This window comes from Erinaceus europaeus, chromosome 2 (genome assembly GCF_950295315.1).
Source record: "Erinaceus europaeus chromosome 2, mEriEur2.1, whole genome shotgun sequence".
NCBI classification, from domain to species: Eukaryota; Metazoa; Chordata; class Mammalia; order Eulipotyphla; family Erinaceidae; genus Erinaceus; species Erinaceus europaeus.
The window spans coordinates 109,719,048-109,737,835 of record NC_080163.1 but is presented as its reverse complement, the minus strand read 5'-3'; the positions used below and the strand labels follow the sequence as shown (position 1 = coordinate 109,737,835).

The following is an 18,788-nucleotide window of genomic DNA, read 5'->3' as shown; positions in this document are numbered from 1 at the left end:
TTTATACCGGCAATGATGAGTTTTGCTTATGTGTGTGGCAGAGAAAGATTTCATTCCAGTTATTTGGACAGTTTTCTGCTGTAAAAAGCAGTATTTCTCCCATTTACAAGTGATATTACTTTTTAAAATATATCAATTCTATTTATTTTTTAAATGTTTTATTAGTGATTTAATAATGATTAACAAAATTGTAAGATAACAGAGGTATAATTCTATACAGTTCCCACCACCAGAGCTCTGTGTCCCATCCCCTCCATTGGAAGCTTCCCTATTCTTTATCCCTCTGGGAAGATGAACCAAAAATTTTTAGGGTGGAAGGTCTGGCTTCTGTAATTGCTTCTCTGCTGGACTAGGCCCTTGGCAGGTGGATCCATACCCACAGCCTGTTTCTGTCTTTCCCTAGTGGTGTAGGGCTCTGGGGAAGTGAGACTTTGGGACACATTGTTGAGGTCATCTGTCCAGGGAAGTCAGGATATAATCACAGTAGCGTCTGCAACTTAGTGGTTGAAAGTAAGATGTAAAGCAGTACAAATAAACAGGAACCCAAAGGTAGGAATAGAACAGATGAAATTAGTTGTCTTGAAAATATACATTTTCTTGCAAAGTTAAGCATATGGAACCCAGAAATCTGACTCTTAAGTATTTACCAAAGGGAAATGAAATTGCCCCTACAGAACCTATATGTGAGTATTAATAGCAGCTTACTTCATTATTATCGCACACTGGAAATACCCAAACACCCGTCGTAAGTAAATTATGGTACATCTACACAATGGAATACTTCTGACTAATAAAAAGACATGAACTACTGACCCATACAAGTTGTGTCTCAGAAGTATTATCCTGCTAGTGAAAAGATCTCCAGTTATTCTACATCCTTGCCAGCACTTGTCATTCTCTCATCTTTACCCTTCTAGTAAGAGCTAAGTGGTGTCTTACTGTGGTTTAAGTTTGATTTCTCTAAGGACTTTTCAGCATCTTTTCATTTGCTGTGCATATGTCTTTTTCATTGAGTGTCTGTTAAAGTAACCTTTCTATTTGGGGGAGAGGCATTGTTTGCTCCCTTATTGCATAATAAGAATTTATTCTGTGGGTTCCAGTGCTTTATCAGATAATGTGTTTTGCAAATATATTCATTCAGTCTGTAAATTACCTTTCATGTTCTCAAGTGTCTTTTAAGGAACACAAGTTTTCCTTTTTTTTTTTTGAATTGATTTAATAATGATCAACAAAATCACAGGATAAGAGGGGAACAATTCCACACACTTCCCACCACCAGAGTTCCATATACCATCCCCTCCATTGGAAACTTTCCTGTTCTTTATCCCTCTGGGAGCATGGATTCAGGTCATTATGGGGTGCAGAAGGTGGAAGGTCTGGCTTCTGTAACTGCTTATCTGCCGGACATGAGCATTGGCAGGTTGATCCATACTCCTACCCTGTTTTTATCTTTCCCTAGTGGGGCAGGGGTCTGCAGTGGTGGGATTCCAGGCTACATTGGCAAGGTCATTTGTCCAGGGAAGTTAAGTTGGCATCATGGTAACATCTGCAACTTGGTGGCTGAAAAAAGCATTAAGATATAAAGCAGAACAAATTGTTTAATAATCAGGAATCTAAATGTAAAACTATAGCAGATGAGATTTGGGTCTCCAGTTTGGAAAATGCTAGTAAGTCTCTTTTAGGTATATTCCAAGGGGCCCATGACTTGATTAAATTTTACTTGAGCCAAGGATAGAAGGGGAAAACACAAAACGATACTTGGACTGGCTGTGGTGTATTGTAACAAAGCAAAAGACTAGGGAAGGGGGCAGGTGGGGTGGAAAGGGTGTTGGGTCTTCATTCATGACAGTGGAAAAGGACCCAAGGTGGGAGTGAACGTATTCTGCAGATACCTATCACAGGGAGATGAGAATTTGTACACATGTATCAACAATTATACTGTAAACCATTAATCTCTCATTAAAATGAAATAAATAACATAAGTTTTAAATTTTTATTTAAGTGCAGTTTATAAATTCCATAGTTCTTTCTTTCAGGGAACTTTTTATTTTTTAAAATTTCTTTATTGGAGGATTAATGTTTTACATTCAACAGTAAATACAATAATTTGTACATGCATAACATTTCTCAGTTTTCCATGTAACAATACAACCCCCACTAGGTTCTCTGTCATCTTTTTTGGACCTGTACTCCCCCCACGCCACCCCAGAGTCATTTACTATGGTGCAATACGCCAACTCCAGTTCAGGTTCTACCTGTGTTTTCTCTTCTAATCTTGTTTTTCAACTTCTGCCTGAGAGTGAGATCATGTCATATTCATCCTTCTCTTTCTCACTTATTTCACTTAACATGATTTCTTCAAGCTCCATCCAAGATGGGCTGAAAATGGTGAAGTTACCATTTTTAATAGCTGAGTAGTATTCCACTGTGTATATATACCACAACTTGCTCAGCCACTCATCTGTTGTTGGACATCTGGGTTGCTTCCAGGTTTTGGCTATTACAAACTGTGCTGCTAAAAACATAGGTATACACAAATCTTTTTAGATGGGTGTGTTCAGTGCCTTAGGATATATCCCCAGGAGATGAATTGCAGGATCTTGGGGTAGTTCCATTTCTAGCCTTCTGAGGGTTCTCCAGACTGCTCTCCACAGGGGTTAGACCAATTGACATTCCCACCAGCAGTGCTAGAGGGTTCCTTGGACCCCACAACCTCTCCAGCATTTGTTGCTGCTACATTTTCTGATGTAGGACATTCTCACAGGAGTGAAGTGGTATCTCATTGTTGTCTTTATTTGCATTTCTCTGACAGTCAAAGATGTGGAGCATTTTTTCATGTGTTTCTCAGCCTTTTGGATCTCTTCTGCTGGGAATATTCTGTCCATGTCCTCTCCCCATTTTTGGTTGGGGTTATTTGTTTTCTTATTGTTGAGTTTGGCAAGCTCTTTATATATTTTGGTTATTAAACTCTTGTCTGATGTATGGAATGTAAAGATCTTCTCCCATTCTATGAAGGGTCTCTTTGTTTTGGCTCTCTGTCTTTCTTTTGCTGTGCTGAAGCTTTTTAATTTGATGTAGTCCCATAAGTTTATATTTGCCTTAGTCTTCTTTGTAATTGGATTCATTTCATTGAAGGTGTCTTTAAAATTTATGCAAAAGAGTTCTGCCAATATTTTCCTCTAAGTATCTGATATTTTTCTGGTCTAACATCCAAGTCCTTGATCCATTTGGAATTCACTTTTGTATTTGGTGAAATATAGTGGTTCAGTTTCATTCTTCTGTATGTTTCTACCCATTTTTTCCAACACCATTTGTTGAACAGAGTCATCTTTCCCCAGTTAATAGTCTGGGCACCTTTTGCAAAGATTAGATGTCCATAGGTGTGGGGGCTTACTTCTGGGCTCTCAATTCTGTTCCACTGGTCAGTCTGGCTATTCATGTTCCAGTACCAAGCAGTATTGATGACAATGGCCCTATAATACAATTTGAGATCTAGGAGTTCTGTTCTTTCTTCTGAAGATTGTTTTGGCAGTTCTAGGTCTTTTCTGATTCCAGATAAACATTTGTAGCATTTGTTCTATTCTCCTAAAAAATGTGGTTGGGATCTTGATGGGGATAGCATTAAATTTGTATATGGCTCTGGGTAGTATATTCATTTTAATGATGTTAATTTTTCCAATCCATGAACATGGAGTATCTTTTCACTTCTTTGTGTCTTTTTCTATTTCCTCATAATTTTCAGTATAAAAGTCTTTCACTTCTTTATTGAATGTCTGCCTGGATGATCTGTCAAGTTGAGAGAGTGGAGTGTTGATGTCCCCTACTATTACTGTGTTGCTGTTAATATATTGCTGTAGCTCTTTCAGTAGATGTTTGATGTGTTTAGATGACTTCTCATTGGGTGCATAGATGTTAATAATTGTTAAGTCCTCTTGGTTTACTGATCCTCTGAGCATTAAGTAATGTCCATCCCTCTCTTTTAAAATTATATTTATTTTAAAGTCTATCGTGTCAGATATGAGAATAGCTGTTCCTGCCCTTTTTTGTGGACCATTGGCTTGTATGATAGATTTCCATCCTTTCACTTTGAGTGTGTGTTTGTCTTGTTGAGTTAGGTGGGTTTCCTGTAGACAGCATGTTGTTGGGTTGTGTTTTCTGATCCATCTTCCTACTCTGTGCCTTTTAATAGGTGAATTCAGGCCATTGACATTTACTGATATCATAGACTGAAGATATTTTAATGCCATTATTGTAGGTTTTTAGAGTGTTCTGATAGATGGCCTATTTATGGTGGTCTGACTGTTTATAGGAGAGGTTTCAGAACTTCTTTCAGGGCAGGCTTGGTGATAGTTGATTCTGTCAACTGTTGCTTGTCTGAGAAGGTTTTTATGCCTCCATCTAGTCTGAATGACAGTCTAGCAGGATATAGTATTCTTGGTTGAAAGCCTTTCTCATTGAGCACTCGATAGATATCTTGCCATTCTCTTCTGGCCAGTAGTGTTTGTGTAGAGAAGTCTGCTGCTAATCTTATGGATTTTCCTCTGTAGGTGACTCTTTGTTTTTCTCTTGCAGACTTCAGGATCTTTATCCTTATTCCTTTTCATTCTAAATATGATGTTTCTTGGTGTCTTTATGTCTGGGTAAATTCTGTTTGTGACCCTCTTGGCTTCTTGAACCTTTATGTCTTTGATATTGTCTAGACTAGAGAAGTTCTCAGTTATTATGTCTTGAAGAATGGTTTCTTCCCCTCCCTCTCTTTCTTCCTCTGGTAAGCCAATAATGCATATATTATTTCTTTTGAAGTCATCTCATAGGTCTCTGTTGTTGTTGTTTTCAGTATCTCTTAATCTTTTTTGAGATCTCTGATTTATTTTTTAGTTGTCTCTAATTCATCCTCGATCTTACTAATTCTGTCTTCAGCCTCATTTATTCTATTCTCTCTCCCCTGTACTGTTTCTGTAGTTTATCTATTTTATTACCCTGTTCTGATACTGTTTTAGCTTGTTCAGCTAGTTGTGTTCTTAGCTCAGCTATTTCAGCTTTCAACTCTGTAATAACCTTGAGTTAACTGGTGTTTTCTTCCAGAGTCTCATTTGTTATTTCTGCATTTCTGATGACAGTTCTTTCAAACTCTTTACTCACTCCTGTGACTATTTCCTCAACAAGCATTTGGATGTTGACCTCACTATTTTGTTGTTCAACCTTTGGGTTACTTTTTGCTGGACTCTTGTCCTGGTTCATTTCTCCAATATTTCTTCTTGTTGGTTTAACCATTCTATATAGTATGTTGTGAGTTCCTTCTCTCAGTACTTTTCAAATTGCTAATCACTCTTGCCTGGATTGACTTGTGTCTAAGTAAGGTACTTAAAGAATTCACAGTTGTGGAAATTAACAGTTGTTTCAATATTATTTCAATCCTGAGTTGGAGCACAGAAGCTGTTAGAACCTCTTTTGTTCTTTTTCTTCCCTGTAGGCTATGGGAGCCTGAGGGCTTTTAAACTAGAAATAGGATTCTTAGCTTAATCACTCATTCCTGACCAAGAGATACAGCAGGGTGGAAGAGAGAGCACAGTGGTTATGTAAAGAGACTCTTACACCCCAAGGATCCAAAGCTCTGGGCTCAATTCAGCTTCTCTGACAAGCTGGTCAGCACTGTTGGGCCCTATGAGTTTCTAAACAAATCCCGTTTATAGTCTGTAGGTTCTGAGGCACCTATTCACTATGTTCTCGTCAGGAGAACAACATGGAAAGGCTCCCACCACACAACCCCATGCTAGGCCACCAAGGTGTAGATCTTCTCCTGAGTTTCCTGGTTAGTTCTCTGTCTCCTGCTGTTAGCACAGAGCCTCTCCCCTGCTACTCCAGACTCTGGGGGCAGTAGCAATGGAGACTCACAGCTGCATTTGGTGAGTCTTAGGGGAGTCCTTTCCTCCCTTCAGCTGACTTTTTGTTGGTAAAGTAGCCTGAAGGTGGTGCCTCAACTGTTGAACTGTCTGACTGTTACCAGCTGCTAGATCTCTCCTTAAGCTCCTCCCTATCTATGAGCCACATGTGTTTGCACTCACTGGTGGTTTGGTGGGTTCCTGATGTCGTTATAGTCTTGCCTTGTTGCGGTCCCAGGTGGTCATCTTTGGTATTCCTAATTCAAATGTCTCTTTTCCATTAAACATGAGCGTTGGCAGGTCGGTCCATCTATTTTTATTTTTCATCATTTATTTCTTTTTATTGCTATCAGTGTTATCACTGCAGTCCAGTGCTTGCATGTCAGATCCACCACTCATAGTGTCTTTTATTTTTATTTACTAGGGCAGAGATAATTTGAGAGAGGAGGGGAAACAGAGAAGGAGAGAGAAATAGAGACACTTGTAATACTTGCTTCACTGATCATGAAGCTTCTCCCTTGCAAGTTGGGAGCAAAGGCTCACATATGGTGACATGATGCTAAGTACCACTACCCAACCCCTAGGAAATTTCTTTTAATTACTAAAAGAACATTGGCTTCTAGACTGATTGATTTATAGCCATATGGAGTATATATATGCAGCATTGTAATTGGACATCTATACATACATTATAATGCCACTAAAAGAGTTTCCAAGATTTGGAAGCAACCAAAATGCCCACCCATGGATAAAGTTATAAGCACAGTAATATACTATCCAGCTATAAAAAAAAGATGAAAACTTAACATTTAGACAACGTGGATGAACCTTTAGAGGGCATTTTTGTTAAGTGTAGCAACTCACACAGAGGAGCTCTTTAAGAAAGAAGTATAATAAATGAAGACTTAAGACTATATGACTAAAATGGTAGTTACCAGGTAGGAAGAGGAAATAGTGTACGTAAAGGTATCAGTTGTATGGTGGAGGATGAAAACTACTCTTTTAGTGGCATTAAAGCAGGGCTGCGTGTGTTTTTCTTTTTCTTCTATTTCACCCTTTCCTCTCAATTTCTTTGTCCTATCAAAAGAAAGAAAAATAAAAGGGGAGAAATAATGGATGTTGAGAGTAATGGATTCATTGTGCAGACACCAAACCCTAGTAATAACTCTGATGACAGAAAAGAAAAAAATACATATTGCTAGTCCAGCTAAGGAACTGAATTTTACATTGTATTCAATTTTGATGAAAGTTTAAAAGCTGATACTTGATTGACATTAGGAAGAATTTCAGAATGCCAGTCTACTTTTATAGATGTAAATTTTATGAAATTGAAATACATGTCAGGTATTCATTTGTTTTGGTGGTGGGTGTGGTATAGAGCTGTACCCCTGTAAATTTTTAAAAATTTTATTTGTAAAAGGGTTTGCTTGTTTATGGGGGAGCACTAACCAGAGCATCATTTGTGCATACAGTACCAAGGATCAAACACAGAACCTCATGTTCTTAGTCTAAAACTAGCCAGTGTACTATCTCCCTGGCTGCTACCCCTATAATTTTATAATCTTGTAAACCACTAAAAATTTAAAGAATAAAATATAAAACTTGAACTGGTACAAGTTAAAATGTAGTCTGTCAACTACTATGTGATTTAAGGTTTTGACAACTGAGTTAGCATTAGTATTACTCACCTTGGGGAAGGATCAAAGTAAATATTAGAAAACATTTGTTGTCAGTAAAGTAACCACTACAGTGAAATTCCCAATTTCCATTTCTAAGCTAGGATCTGCTTTTATTTTTAGAATTTCTTTTCAACTGTCAGAACTGATTGTTCCCATGAATATGCATATTTAATAAATATAGCTATCATATTAATATATAATTTCTAGTAATTAGATAATTATAGTATCATTGGGAATTTGCTTATGAGAACATGAAACTTGGCTCAGTCTTATTGGAGAAATGTTTTGTCTAACTTCATAAGACAAAAAAAAAACATTAAGGAGTCTGCTAAAGGAACCAAGGTAAACCCAGTAACTGAGACTAAAAACTGATAATCTTTTTTTCCTTCCTTTTCTCCAAGGCCATATCTTGTTGAATCAGCTTTCTCACTATCATTTATTCCACTTCTATTGATACTTCAGTGGTGTAAGTTTTGTTCACTTTGTTCATCAAACAAACTTCTGGGCTATTTTTACTTTCGAGTATAGTTCCTTAGAAATTAGAAGATATATACTTTTTTAGTATATTTTTAGTTATACTACTAAAAAGTATACAATGTGATCTCTTAGATTTTTTTTTTGTACTATGAAGCTTTTGTCATAAAGGAAAATAGCACTACAAATTTTCACAATAGTAGGAAAGGCATAGTTACATAATTCTGACATTTGCGGAAGTGTCTGATAACAACACAGAAAAGAGAGCTGGCTGTGGTAGCTACATACTAAAATTGGAACAATTCAGAGACTAGTATGGACCCTTTTCAAGCGTCACATACAAAAAATTTGTAAAGCATTTCATATTTTTAGGAGCAATCTTGCAATTATAAACTAACTCAAAGAGATGTAATATATACAGCATTGAGAGCATAATCAATGTTATGGTATTGAAAATTTGAAATCGGCCAAGGAGAAAAAGACCTTAGGGCTGAGTGATGGCGCACCTGATTATGTGCACATGTTACAATGTACAAGAACTGTGTTCAAGCCCCTGGTCTCCACCTTCATGGGGAAAACTTTGTGAGTGGTGAGGTAGTGTTGCAGGTGTCTGTCTCTCTCTCTCTCCCCTTCTTTTTTTTTTTTTAACTTTTTATTTGGTTCGAGCCCCCAGCTCCCCACCTGCAGGGGAGTTGCTTCACAAGCAGGTCTGTAGGTGTCTGTCTTTCTCTCCCCCCTGTCCTCCCCTCCTCTCTCCATTTCTCTCTGTCCTATCCAACAACGAAGACATCAATAACAACAACAATAATAACAATAAAAAAACAAGGGCAACAAAAGGGAATAAATAAATAAAATATTTTTTTAAAAAAAGGAAACATTGACAAAACCATAGGATAAGAGAGGTACAGCTTTGCACATTTCCCACCACCAGACCGCCATATACCAATCCCTCCCCTGATAGCTTTCCTACTCTTTATCCCTCTGGGAGTATGGACCCAAGATCATTATGGGATGCAGAAGGTGGAAGGTCTGGCTTCTGTAATTGCTTCCCTGCTGAACATGGGCATTGACAGGTCGTTCCATACTCCCATCCTGTCTCTTTCCCTAGTGGGGAAGGGCTCTGGGAAAGTGGAGCTCCAAGGCACATTGGTGGGGTTGTCTGTCCAGGGAAGTCTGGTCGCATCCTGTTTGCATCTGGAACCTGGTGGCTAAAAAGAGAGTTAATATACAAAGCCAGACAAACTGTTGGACAATTATGGACCTAAAGGCTGGAATAGTGCAGGTGAAGCCTTGGGGGGGGGTCCTCCATTTTGTAGCTAGCTAGTAGGTGTATTTTAGTTATATTTCAAAGGGCCTATAGCTATACTAGTGCTTTGTTTGTTTGGTTTTTGGTTTTTTATTTTTTTATTTTTTGCCTGAGCCTGAAATCTGATATGCAGGTGAATCCTAATTATTGTCTGGGGAGATGATGATATGGCTGGAAAAATGTCCAGAAAGCTGGATCAGGGAAGAGAGTAGCTCCCTAATATGGGAAAGGGGTATAAATATTACTGTAGACCCTGTCAATTTGATGTGATCTAGGGCCCATAATTAGCTTAGGAGCCTGTGTGACCTCTACATCCCTCTAGATCTGAGCTCACATTCTGTGGTCATGAGTAGAAACATTCCATGCTTCCTAGTATAGACCCATCTTCCTCAGGTGTAGCATAGAGTATGTTGTCCATCCTCCCTTCAGAGGATGGAACATTCTCTACCATTGTTGATTCTTTCTCCCTTTCTATCACCCCCTTTCTTCTCAATTTTTAGCTGTCTCTATCCAACAAATAATAAAAAAAAAAATTAATTTTTGGGAGATTAATGGTGTACAGTCTAGGCTTTTTTAAAAAAAATTTTATTTATAAAATGGAAATATTGACAAGACCATAGGATAAGAGGGGTACAACTCCACACAGTTCCCACCACCAGAACTCCATATCCTATCTTCTTCCCTGATAGCTTTCCTATTCTTTATCCCTCTGGGAGTATGGACCCAGGGTTGTTATGGGGTACAGAAGATGGAAGGTCTGGCTTCTGTAATTGCTTCCCCACTGAGTATGGGCATTGACAGGTCGATCCATACTCCCAACCCATCTCTGTCTTTCCTCAGTGGGGCACAGATTTGGGGAAGCAGGGCTCTAGGACACATTGGTGGGGATCATTTGCCCCCAGGAAAGTCCGGTTGGCATCATGGTAACATATGAAACTTGGTGGCTGAAAAAGAGTTAAGATAGAAAGCAGAGATAAACTGGAAGTTAAGATCCCCAGTTGCCACTTTTCCTCTTCTCTCTAAAGTTACTATTTTGCTTAAATTGATGTGTATCCTAGCCAAGTATTCTGTAGCTAGTTTAGTGTATTTTAAGATATGCATCTATTCAGGTACCACTAAATTATTCTTCAGAGTTCTTTGTACCATTTTATATTCTATTTTTACTACATCCACATCAGTTGGTTTTATTTTAGCCAATCTGAATCATTTTAGTTTGACTTTGCATTTCCTAGTGATACTGAGACTCTTTTTAGAGCTTTAGTGACCACTTTATTTCTTTTTTATTGTTTATTTTATTTTTTACTTATTATTGTAGAGAGACACTGAGAGTTGGGGAAGATAAAGAGACCACTCTTATTTTCTCATTTCTGTTGGATTTTCTAAATCTTGTTGATTTTTCTTCTCATGTTACATCTCTTCAAGATAGGTTGTATTTAAACAGTCATACAGTGTTCTTGACATTAAAGAAGCTGTTTTATGTGCTGCATCATTAACTTTATTTTAGAATTGGGTTAGTAAATCTTTTCAGTTTAAAGAAAGCCCTTCCATTTATAGTTGGAAGTTTCTGTTTTGGGCTGGAAGGTGTAGCATAATGGTTATGCAAAATGGTTATGCAAAAAGACTCCCATGCCTGAAACTCCAAGGTCCCAGGTTTAATCCTCAACACCACCATAAGCTGAGTGCTCTCTCTCTCTCTCTCTCTCTCCCCTCTATAACACCCTCCCGGATCTCAGTAGAATAAAATATTTTGAAAGAGTTTCTGGCTTTTTTTCCCCTAAACATTATGAATCCATTAACATTTGGTTCTCCCTAGATTTATTTATGTGTGAATTACAATTATAGATTTTCAGTGTTGTACCAGGAAGCAAAACCATCAGTTTTTAAAAGTTTTATTTTTAATGTATCTGAATCAGATACAACCATTTATTTCTACATTCTACTGTTAGAGAGAAAAGCAAACTAAACCTGTTCACTTTGCTTATAGCTCTCTACAATGAATGTGTGAATTGATTAAATAAAAGAGGAAAAAGGGAAAATTAATTATGCTTTTTACAACTTATTTCATTAAGACTAACTCTTATAAAAGCAGTTCCTTCATTACATTATGTGATTTTTTTTTTTCCCAACATGAGGAAAGAACTTTGGGTGTTAGTTCAACCTGCAGGTTTGTTAGGGATTACTGGTTTCGTTGCAGATACATTATAAGTTCACAGTGAGAGAATCCTATCACCTTCATATTAATGCAAAGGAAAACCCAACAGAAAGGAAATTGTTACTTATCATTGATCACTGAAATCATTTTAATATTAATTTAACTGGAACCTTTGTTTCACCTTACATTAGCCAGCTAACAAATTCTCTTTGTCATAACTAGATTATAAACTCAATCTTTAGTCTTGTCAATTCAGAGTTAGGCCTTTTAAAATATATTATCTGGGGAATCGGGTGGTGGCGCAGCGGGTTAAGCGCACATGGCACAAAGCGCAAGAACTGGCATCAGGATTCCAGTTCGAGCCCGTGGCCCCCCCGCCTGCAGTGGAGTTGCTTCATAACTGGTGAAGCAGGTCTGCAGGTGTCTGTCTTTCTCTCCCCCTCTGTCTTCCCCTCTTCTCTCCATTCCTCTCTGTCCTAACAACAACAGCATCAATAACAACTATAACAATAATAAAAAAAAATAAGGGCAACAAAAATGGAAAATAAATAAAATATTAAAAATTTATATATATATATATATATATCATCTTGAAGGTTTTTTTTTTCTAATCTGTTTTCATTCTTATTCAATTTTACAAATAAATTTTACCACTTTTTCTCCCACTGCACCCCCTGGAGGGAAAATAAAAATACTCCCCTTTTCACTTCAGGTAACCTTAATTCTCTTGTTATTTTCTGGTGGTTTATTTTTAATTTTGTTTTGTATGTTCATCAATTTTGTATCTTTGTATGTACACATGGGTGAAATCATTGGCAGGGGAGGGTGTGAGAGATAATTCCCAGCATGGCATGCTGTAGTGCTATAAAGTGTGTTCTCTCTGGCTCTCACTATCCTGTACTCAAATCTGGCAAAACCCAAGTTTCATAGTAAGTTCATTTTCTTCATAGTTCCATTTTCTTCATTTGTAAGATGAACAAAATCGCTTCTCCCCTGTTATTTTTGGGTAGATTAAAGCATAAGTTCCTCAGTCCTAAGACCCAACTAGGTAGGGACACACGGGATATCTATATAAGAAAGTAAATGTAATCTATTCTGTATACAATAATTGGAACAGTAAACAAGATAAAAATCACCTCCAGTGTACATGGCTACAGAACAGTTTCAAAAACAAATATTTAGTAAGTAATATACAAATTATATTTCCTAACCACAAGATAATTAGAAATCAATAACCAATAAATGACGACTACCATGTGTACATGTGGAAATTAAACTGCTTGTGCACAACACATCACACTTGTAAGCAGTTAACTGCTGAAAGATGAAATAACATTGGAAATTCCATTTAGATATGGATGCACTAGAACAACTTATAAACTGTGTCCACGCATCTGTAGACTGAGTGCATTTAATTAGCCACACATTCAACTGAAGAAATTTTTTAAACTTAACCAATCAAATTTTTTTTAAAAATCTATATAATAAAACTAGAGCAGAAATTACATAGAGATTGAAAAGCAAAGATTGGCATTTATGTTAATAACAATTGAATTAGTCAGCTTTGAACTAAAGGAATAAAACATTTTAAACTGTAGTGGAAGGAAAATACAATTAATAAAAGAGAAAGCAGTGCATTGCTCTGGGCACAAAGAAATGTTAACAGTAGTGAAGATCAGCAACCCCTAAATTAATATGTAGATTTAATAATGTCTCCATATCCATCCTTGGCAATTTTGTCTTAAAGTCTGGTCATTCTAAACTATTGGAAAATATTGCAAAGTATAGACTAATCCAGCATTGGAAAGGTGTGGGTTTTAAACAAACAAGAGGAAAAATGACCAGTGCACAAAATTGACTTCAGAAATAAAATTCCAACTCTTGAAATTGGGGTACTGGGGAGGGTTGCAAATCAAAATTAATTTATAAAAAAAAACTCACTGTTGTGAAGTTTTGCTAGGACCTTTACGAAAACAGAACTATATATATATATAATTTTAAGATTTTATTTATGAGAAAGATAGGAGGAGAGAGAAAGAATCAGACATCACTCTGGCACATGTGCTGCCGGGGATTGAACTCTGGACTTCATGCTTGAGAGTCCAAAGCTTTATCACTGCACCACATCCCGGGCCCCTATATATATATATATATTTAAAATATTTATTTATTCCATTTTGTTGCCCTTTTCATTGTTATTGGTGTCATTGGATAGGACAGAGAGAAATAGAGAGAGGAGGGGAAGACGGGGAAAGAAAGATAGACACCTGCTTTACCGCTTGTGAAGCAACTCCCCTGCAGGTGGGGAGCCTGGAGGCTCAAACCGGGATCCTTACGCCGGTTCTTGCACTTTGCACCACCTGCGCTTAACACACTGCACTACCACCCGACTTCCACAACCTTACTCTTTGTCCCTACTGTGGATAAGGGACCAATTTAGGACTTTTGTTACTGACAGTTTTATTGGGGGGTTAATGGCTTAAAGTGCAGTTGTTGTCATGGGTACTTTGATCTCCTCATGAAAGTTCTCTACAGAACACACTCACCCACAACGTAGGTCCTCTTCCAGCATTCTGCACAGCTTGGTTATTAAGTAGAAATAAAAATCATAGGTCCTGGGTGATGACACTGATGGCTGGAAGCGCACATTGCAGTGCACAAAGAGCTGGAGTCAAGCCCCTGGTCCCCACCAGCAGGCGGCAAGCTTCAGGAGTGGTGAAGCAGGCCTGCAGTTGTCTCTTTGTCTCTATCCTTCTCTGTCTCCCCCTTCCTTCTCAACTTCTTTCTGTTTCTATCTAAAATAATTAAATGAGTAAATAAAAATATCTAAACAAGAAATAAAAAATCACCTGAAAGCATTGTTGTATGCCCATGAATCTAGGGAAAAGGTTCATGGTGAAGCTTTGTGTTGGCTACAATATTCAGTACTTTACTCACTGTCATGCATCTTCTAAAATAAGTTCCTCTTCTAAAATACATGTCACCCCAGAAACCTCCGAATTCGTTCCCTTTTTATCATCATTGTTGCTAGATAGGACAGAGAGAAATGAAGAGAAAAAGGAAGACAGAGAGGGGGAGAAAAAGATAGACGTCTGCAGACCTGCTTCACTGCCCGGGAAGTAACCCCCCCCATTGCAGGTGGGGAGCCGGGGGCTCAAACCAGGATTCTTACGCGAGTCCTTGTGCTTCATACCATGTGTGCTTTACCCACTGTGCTACTGCCCGGCCCCCCTAAACAGTCTTTACCCAAACTTTAAGTCCATATACCAAAAAAAAATCTCTCCAAAGTAAAGTCATTGATCAAGTAGTTGATTTTCCTGTTTAGATCACTTAAATTACTTCTCAGTAACTATAACTCACAACAGCTACTATTTGGTGTAGATTGTTTTGACCATAATGCTGATGGGAATATGCAGTGAAACAGACTTTCCAATATATTACTGACAACTGTAAATAGATAGATGCAGCTTCTTCTTTTTTGAGAGCAGTTTGGCAGCACATTTTAAGAGTTGTAAAACACTCATATTTTTTTTTGACCTAGTTAATGACACTTCTGGGAATCTTTAAAGAAATAGTCCAGCATGGAAAAAGCCTAGAACTTTAAAGTGATCACCATAGCCATGATTGTAATAGAATGACCAGAAGCAACCCTACATGTTTTAAACAGTAAGGGAATGATTAGACACATGGTGGTATATTAGCTTTGGCAGTCAATAAAGTTGAAGACACAACACAACGAAAACTGTGTCAACTTGAGTTTTAAAAGCAGTATTCAAGCTGCAAAAACAGTCCACCTGACAAAACACACAACTTAAAATGTACAAGGACCTGGGCTCAAAACCCAGTACCACACATAGCACTAAGGGAGCCTCATGGATGATGGAGCAGATGCAATGTTCTATCTCTTTTCTGTCTCTGTCTCTTCTTATCTCAAAAAAAAAAAAGTTGATTAGAGGAAGCCACTCAGGAATGGTGTTATTTATGTGCACTGCATTAAATAAATAAAGGCATTCAGAGTAGTATGCGCCCTAAAAATCACAACTCTGACAGATGTTGTAAGAAAGGGAGGATGCAAAAGTGATTGTGGGTCATATTCTCTGCTGTTTTTCAATTGTACAGATTAATTTCTTGCTTTAACTTATTTGAGGGGTGATTTATTTATTATTATTATTTTGATTATTAGGGTTAGTGGTTTGTAGTAAATACAGTTGTTGGTGCTTTGTAAAATGTCTCAGTTTTCTACAAAAACACTCTCACCCCCAGCTGAGGTCCTCCTCTGCCATTTTGCACCAGGACCTAAAAGTCCCCCCCCCCCCCCATCACCACCACCAAGTCCAAGTCCTTTACTTTGGCACAATACACCAAACCCAGTTCAAATTCTGCTTTGTATTTCCCCTTTCCATTCTTATTTCCCAACTTCTGTCCATGAATGAGATCGTCCCATATTCATCCTTGCTAGCTTATCTCACTTAACATGTTTCTTTCAAGCTCCATCCAAGATAAACTAAATAAGGTGAATCCATCATTCTTAGTAGCTTATCATTCCATTGTGTATATATACCACAACTTTCTCAACTACTCATCTACTCATCTGTTGTTGGACACCTGGGTTGCTTCCAAGTTTTGGCTATTGCAAATTGTGCTGCTATGAACATAGGTATACACATAGATCTTTTTGGATGAATGTATTTCATTCCTTAGGATATATCTGTAGGAGAGGAATTGCAGGGTCATAGGATAGGTCTACTTCTATCCTTCTGAGAGTTTTCCAGACTGCTCTTCACAGGGCTTGTGCCAATTTACATCCCCCCTCCCCAGCAATGCAAGAGGATTCCTTTGCTACTACAACCTCTCCAGCATTTGTTGTTGCTATCTTTTCTGCTGTGTGACTTTCTCACAACAGTGAAGTAGTATGTCATTGTTGTCTTTATTGCATTTCTTTGACAATCTATGACTTGGAACATTTTTTCATAAGTCTGTTGGTCCTTTGGATCTCTTCTTTGGTAAATATTCTGTTCATATTCTCTCCCCACTTTTGGATGGAGTCTTTTTTTTTTTTTCTGTTTGGTAATTTCTTGTTTTAAAATTAAAGTTATATAACCATGCATTTGCCTCACAATCCCTACTGGAGTCCAGGGTGCTTGCTGACTGAACAGCATATAGAAAGGTATGAAGCGCCTCATTGGAGACAGCACCTTCAGGAACCTTGCCGCTGGGAGAAGCTCTGACTAGTTGTGTGAACCTCAGCCAGCCAGCATGTCTTAGCAGATATGCTGTCCCCCATAAGCAATGCACTTCGCAAAATATGAGTGGAATCTCTGGAGCCATGACTGTCTTGCCTGTCTCTTCTCCTCATCCATAAAATATGGAACTGATGCACTCAGGTGTGGCACTCCTTCAGGATGTTCTGAACTGTATTCTCCCCCCAGCTATGACTGATAAAGTATATCTTGCTTTTCTTTATCCTTGGTTGAAGCTTAGCATCTGCATATAGCCTTGGGGAAGAGCCTTCTGCTCCTCCTCCTTTCTTCCTCCTCCTCCTTCACCTCCTCCTCCTTTTCATCCTCCTCCCCCTCCTTTCCTCCTCTTCCTTTCCTCCTCCTTCACCTCCTCCTCCTTCTTTTCTTCCTCCTCCTCCTCCTTTTCCTTCTCCTCCTCTTCCTTCTCCTCCTCTTTCTTCCTTCTCCCTCCTCCTTTTCCTTCTCCTCCTTTTCCTTCTCCTCCTTCTCCCTCCTCCTTCTTCTTCCTTCTTCCCCTTCTTCTTCCTCCTCCCCCTCCTCCTCCTTCCTTCCTTCTTCACCTTCCTCCTTCTTCTTTCCCTCCTCCTCCTTCTTCCCCTTCTTCCCCTTCTTCCTCTTCCCCTTCCCCTTCTTTAATGAGATTGGTCTATATACTTTTTCTAAGGATTTCCTTTAGGAGGAAAGTCACTTGGTTTATTTGCAAGAGGAAAAAACCAAACCAGCTTAGAACTGTGTTGACATGCATAAGTCTATGTAGTACTACTAGGTGTGACAGGACAGTGGGAATTTGAAAGTGCCGTGTAAGGGTGAAATAGAAAATTGTATTTGGAAGCCTCAATTTGGAGCAACTCTGGCATCTATAAAACTACTTGCTAGAGACATGTATAACTTTATCCCCAACGAATGAATGAATGAATAAATAAATGGGTTTGATGTGAAATGTTGGCATTTTGAATTGCAAGGGGAACTGGTGCTCAGAACTGTCAAAAGGAGAAAGTTGGTTAAAAAATTAACTGAATTAACACACTTAAAAAAAAAAATCCAGTTGCTTAGTTCATTATTCTCTGCTCTTTTAGTCCTTTTCTGTTTTTGATGAAAATTATGTTTTCTTTCTTTTTTATTTTTTCCTTCAGTATTGCCTGTCTGGGCATCCAACCTTGCCATGCAATGTACTTAAATTTAAATCAACCACTATTATGTTGGACTGTGGACTGGACATGACTTCCACCCTCAATTTTCTTCCTCTGCCACTGGTTCAAAGGTATGTGCTAGTTAAACTAAGACAATGAGTTTTTGGCTTGTTAAACACTGGTACCTACGAATAAAGATTACCAGTATTTGTGTGCCAGCCTAAGTATACTCTGTTCATTTAAAAATACGCTTCATCAAATGATTTCTTTAGACTGGGTTGATGGGAAAGTATTAATATTGATTTATTGATTGACTTTTTTATTTTAACTTCTGAGCTTCTATAAAATGTTCCTGCAACTCAGTGCAAGTGAGGTCATGTATATTTCATCTTTCTTGCTAATTCACATAAGAGCTGATAAATGGTCAACTGATGAGCCCAAGAATTGGATTTTAGAATCATTTAACTACTTTAGCTGTTTGGACTAGACAGCCCAAAGCCTGACATCACATTTTGATAGGTATCTGCATTTTCATGCTGGTCAATAGTAAGTATTATAGAATCATCTATGAAACCAGGGTTTATGTCATAAAGCAAAATAGATTACCCCAGACCTATAATTAGCAGTATTTACTTTTACCAGAACTTACCCTAGGAAAATGATTTCCTAGCTTATAAGATATTTCGGTAGCTGTTAGAAAGAACTGTACTCCGAGTTACAAAAAGTTATACCATATGTAAAAAAAGGAATATTTTTTAAAAATAATAATAAAATTAAAAGGAAGATAGTAAAAACTGCATAAAGCAGATTTAATAGCTCAAAAGTTTAGTAACCTGGGTAAATCATCTAATACATCTCAGTCTCCTCCTAAAAATGTCACTTTGTATCTCTATGATCCATTGTAAGTACCCAGAGTATGAAAAAG

At 37.9% G+C, this 18,788-nt stretch overlaps 1 protein-coding gene across 3 annotated transcripts in view; it reads left to right on the top strand.

The window, feature by feature from the left end:
* The window catches only part of INTS9 (integrator complex subunit 9), a 124,218-nt gene that overhangs the window by 28,509 nt on the left and 76,921 nt on the right, over window positions 1-18,788 (top strand). For all 3 annotated transcript variants that reach the window (XM_060184904.1, XM_007517242.3, XM_060184903.1), the window contains exon 2: window positions 17,867-17,994. In XM_060184904.1, the coding sequence (XP_060040887.1) occupies window positions 17,930-17,994 (65 nt within the window). In that variant the 5' untranslated portion in view covers window positions 17,867-17,929. The remainder of the gene's footprint in view (window positions 1-17,866; window positions 17,995-18,788) is intronic.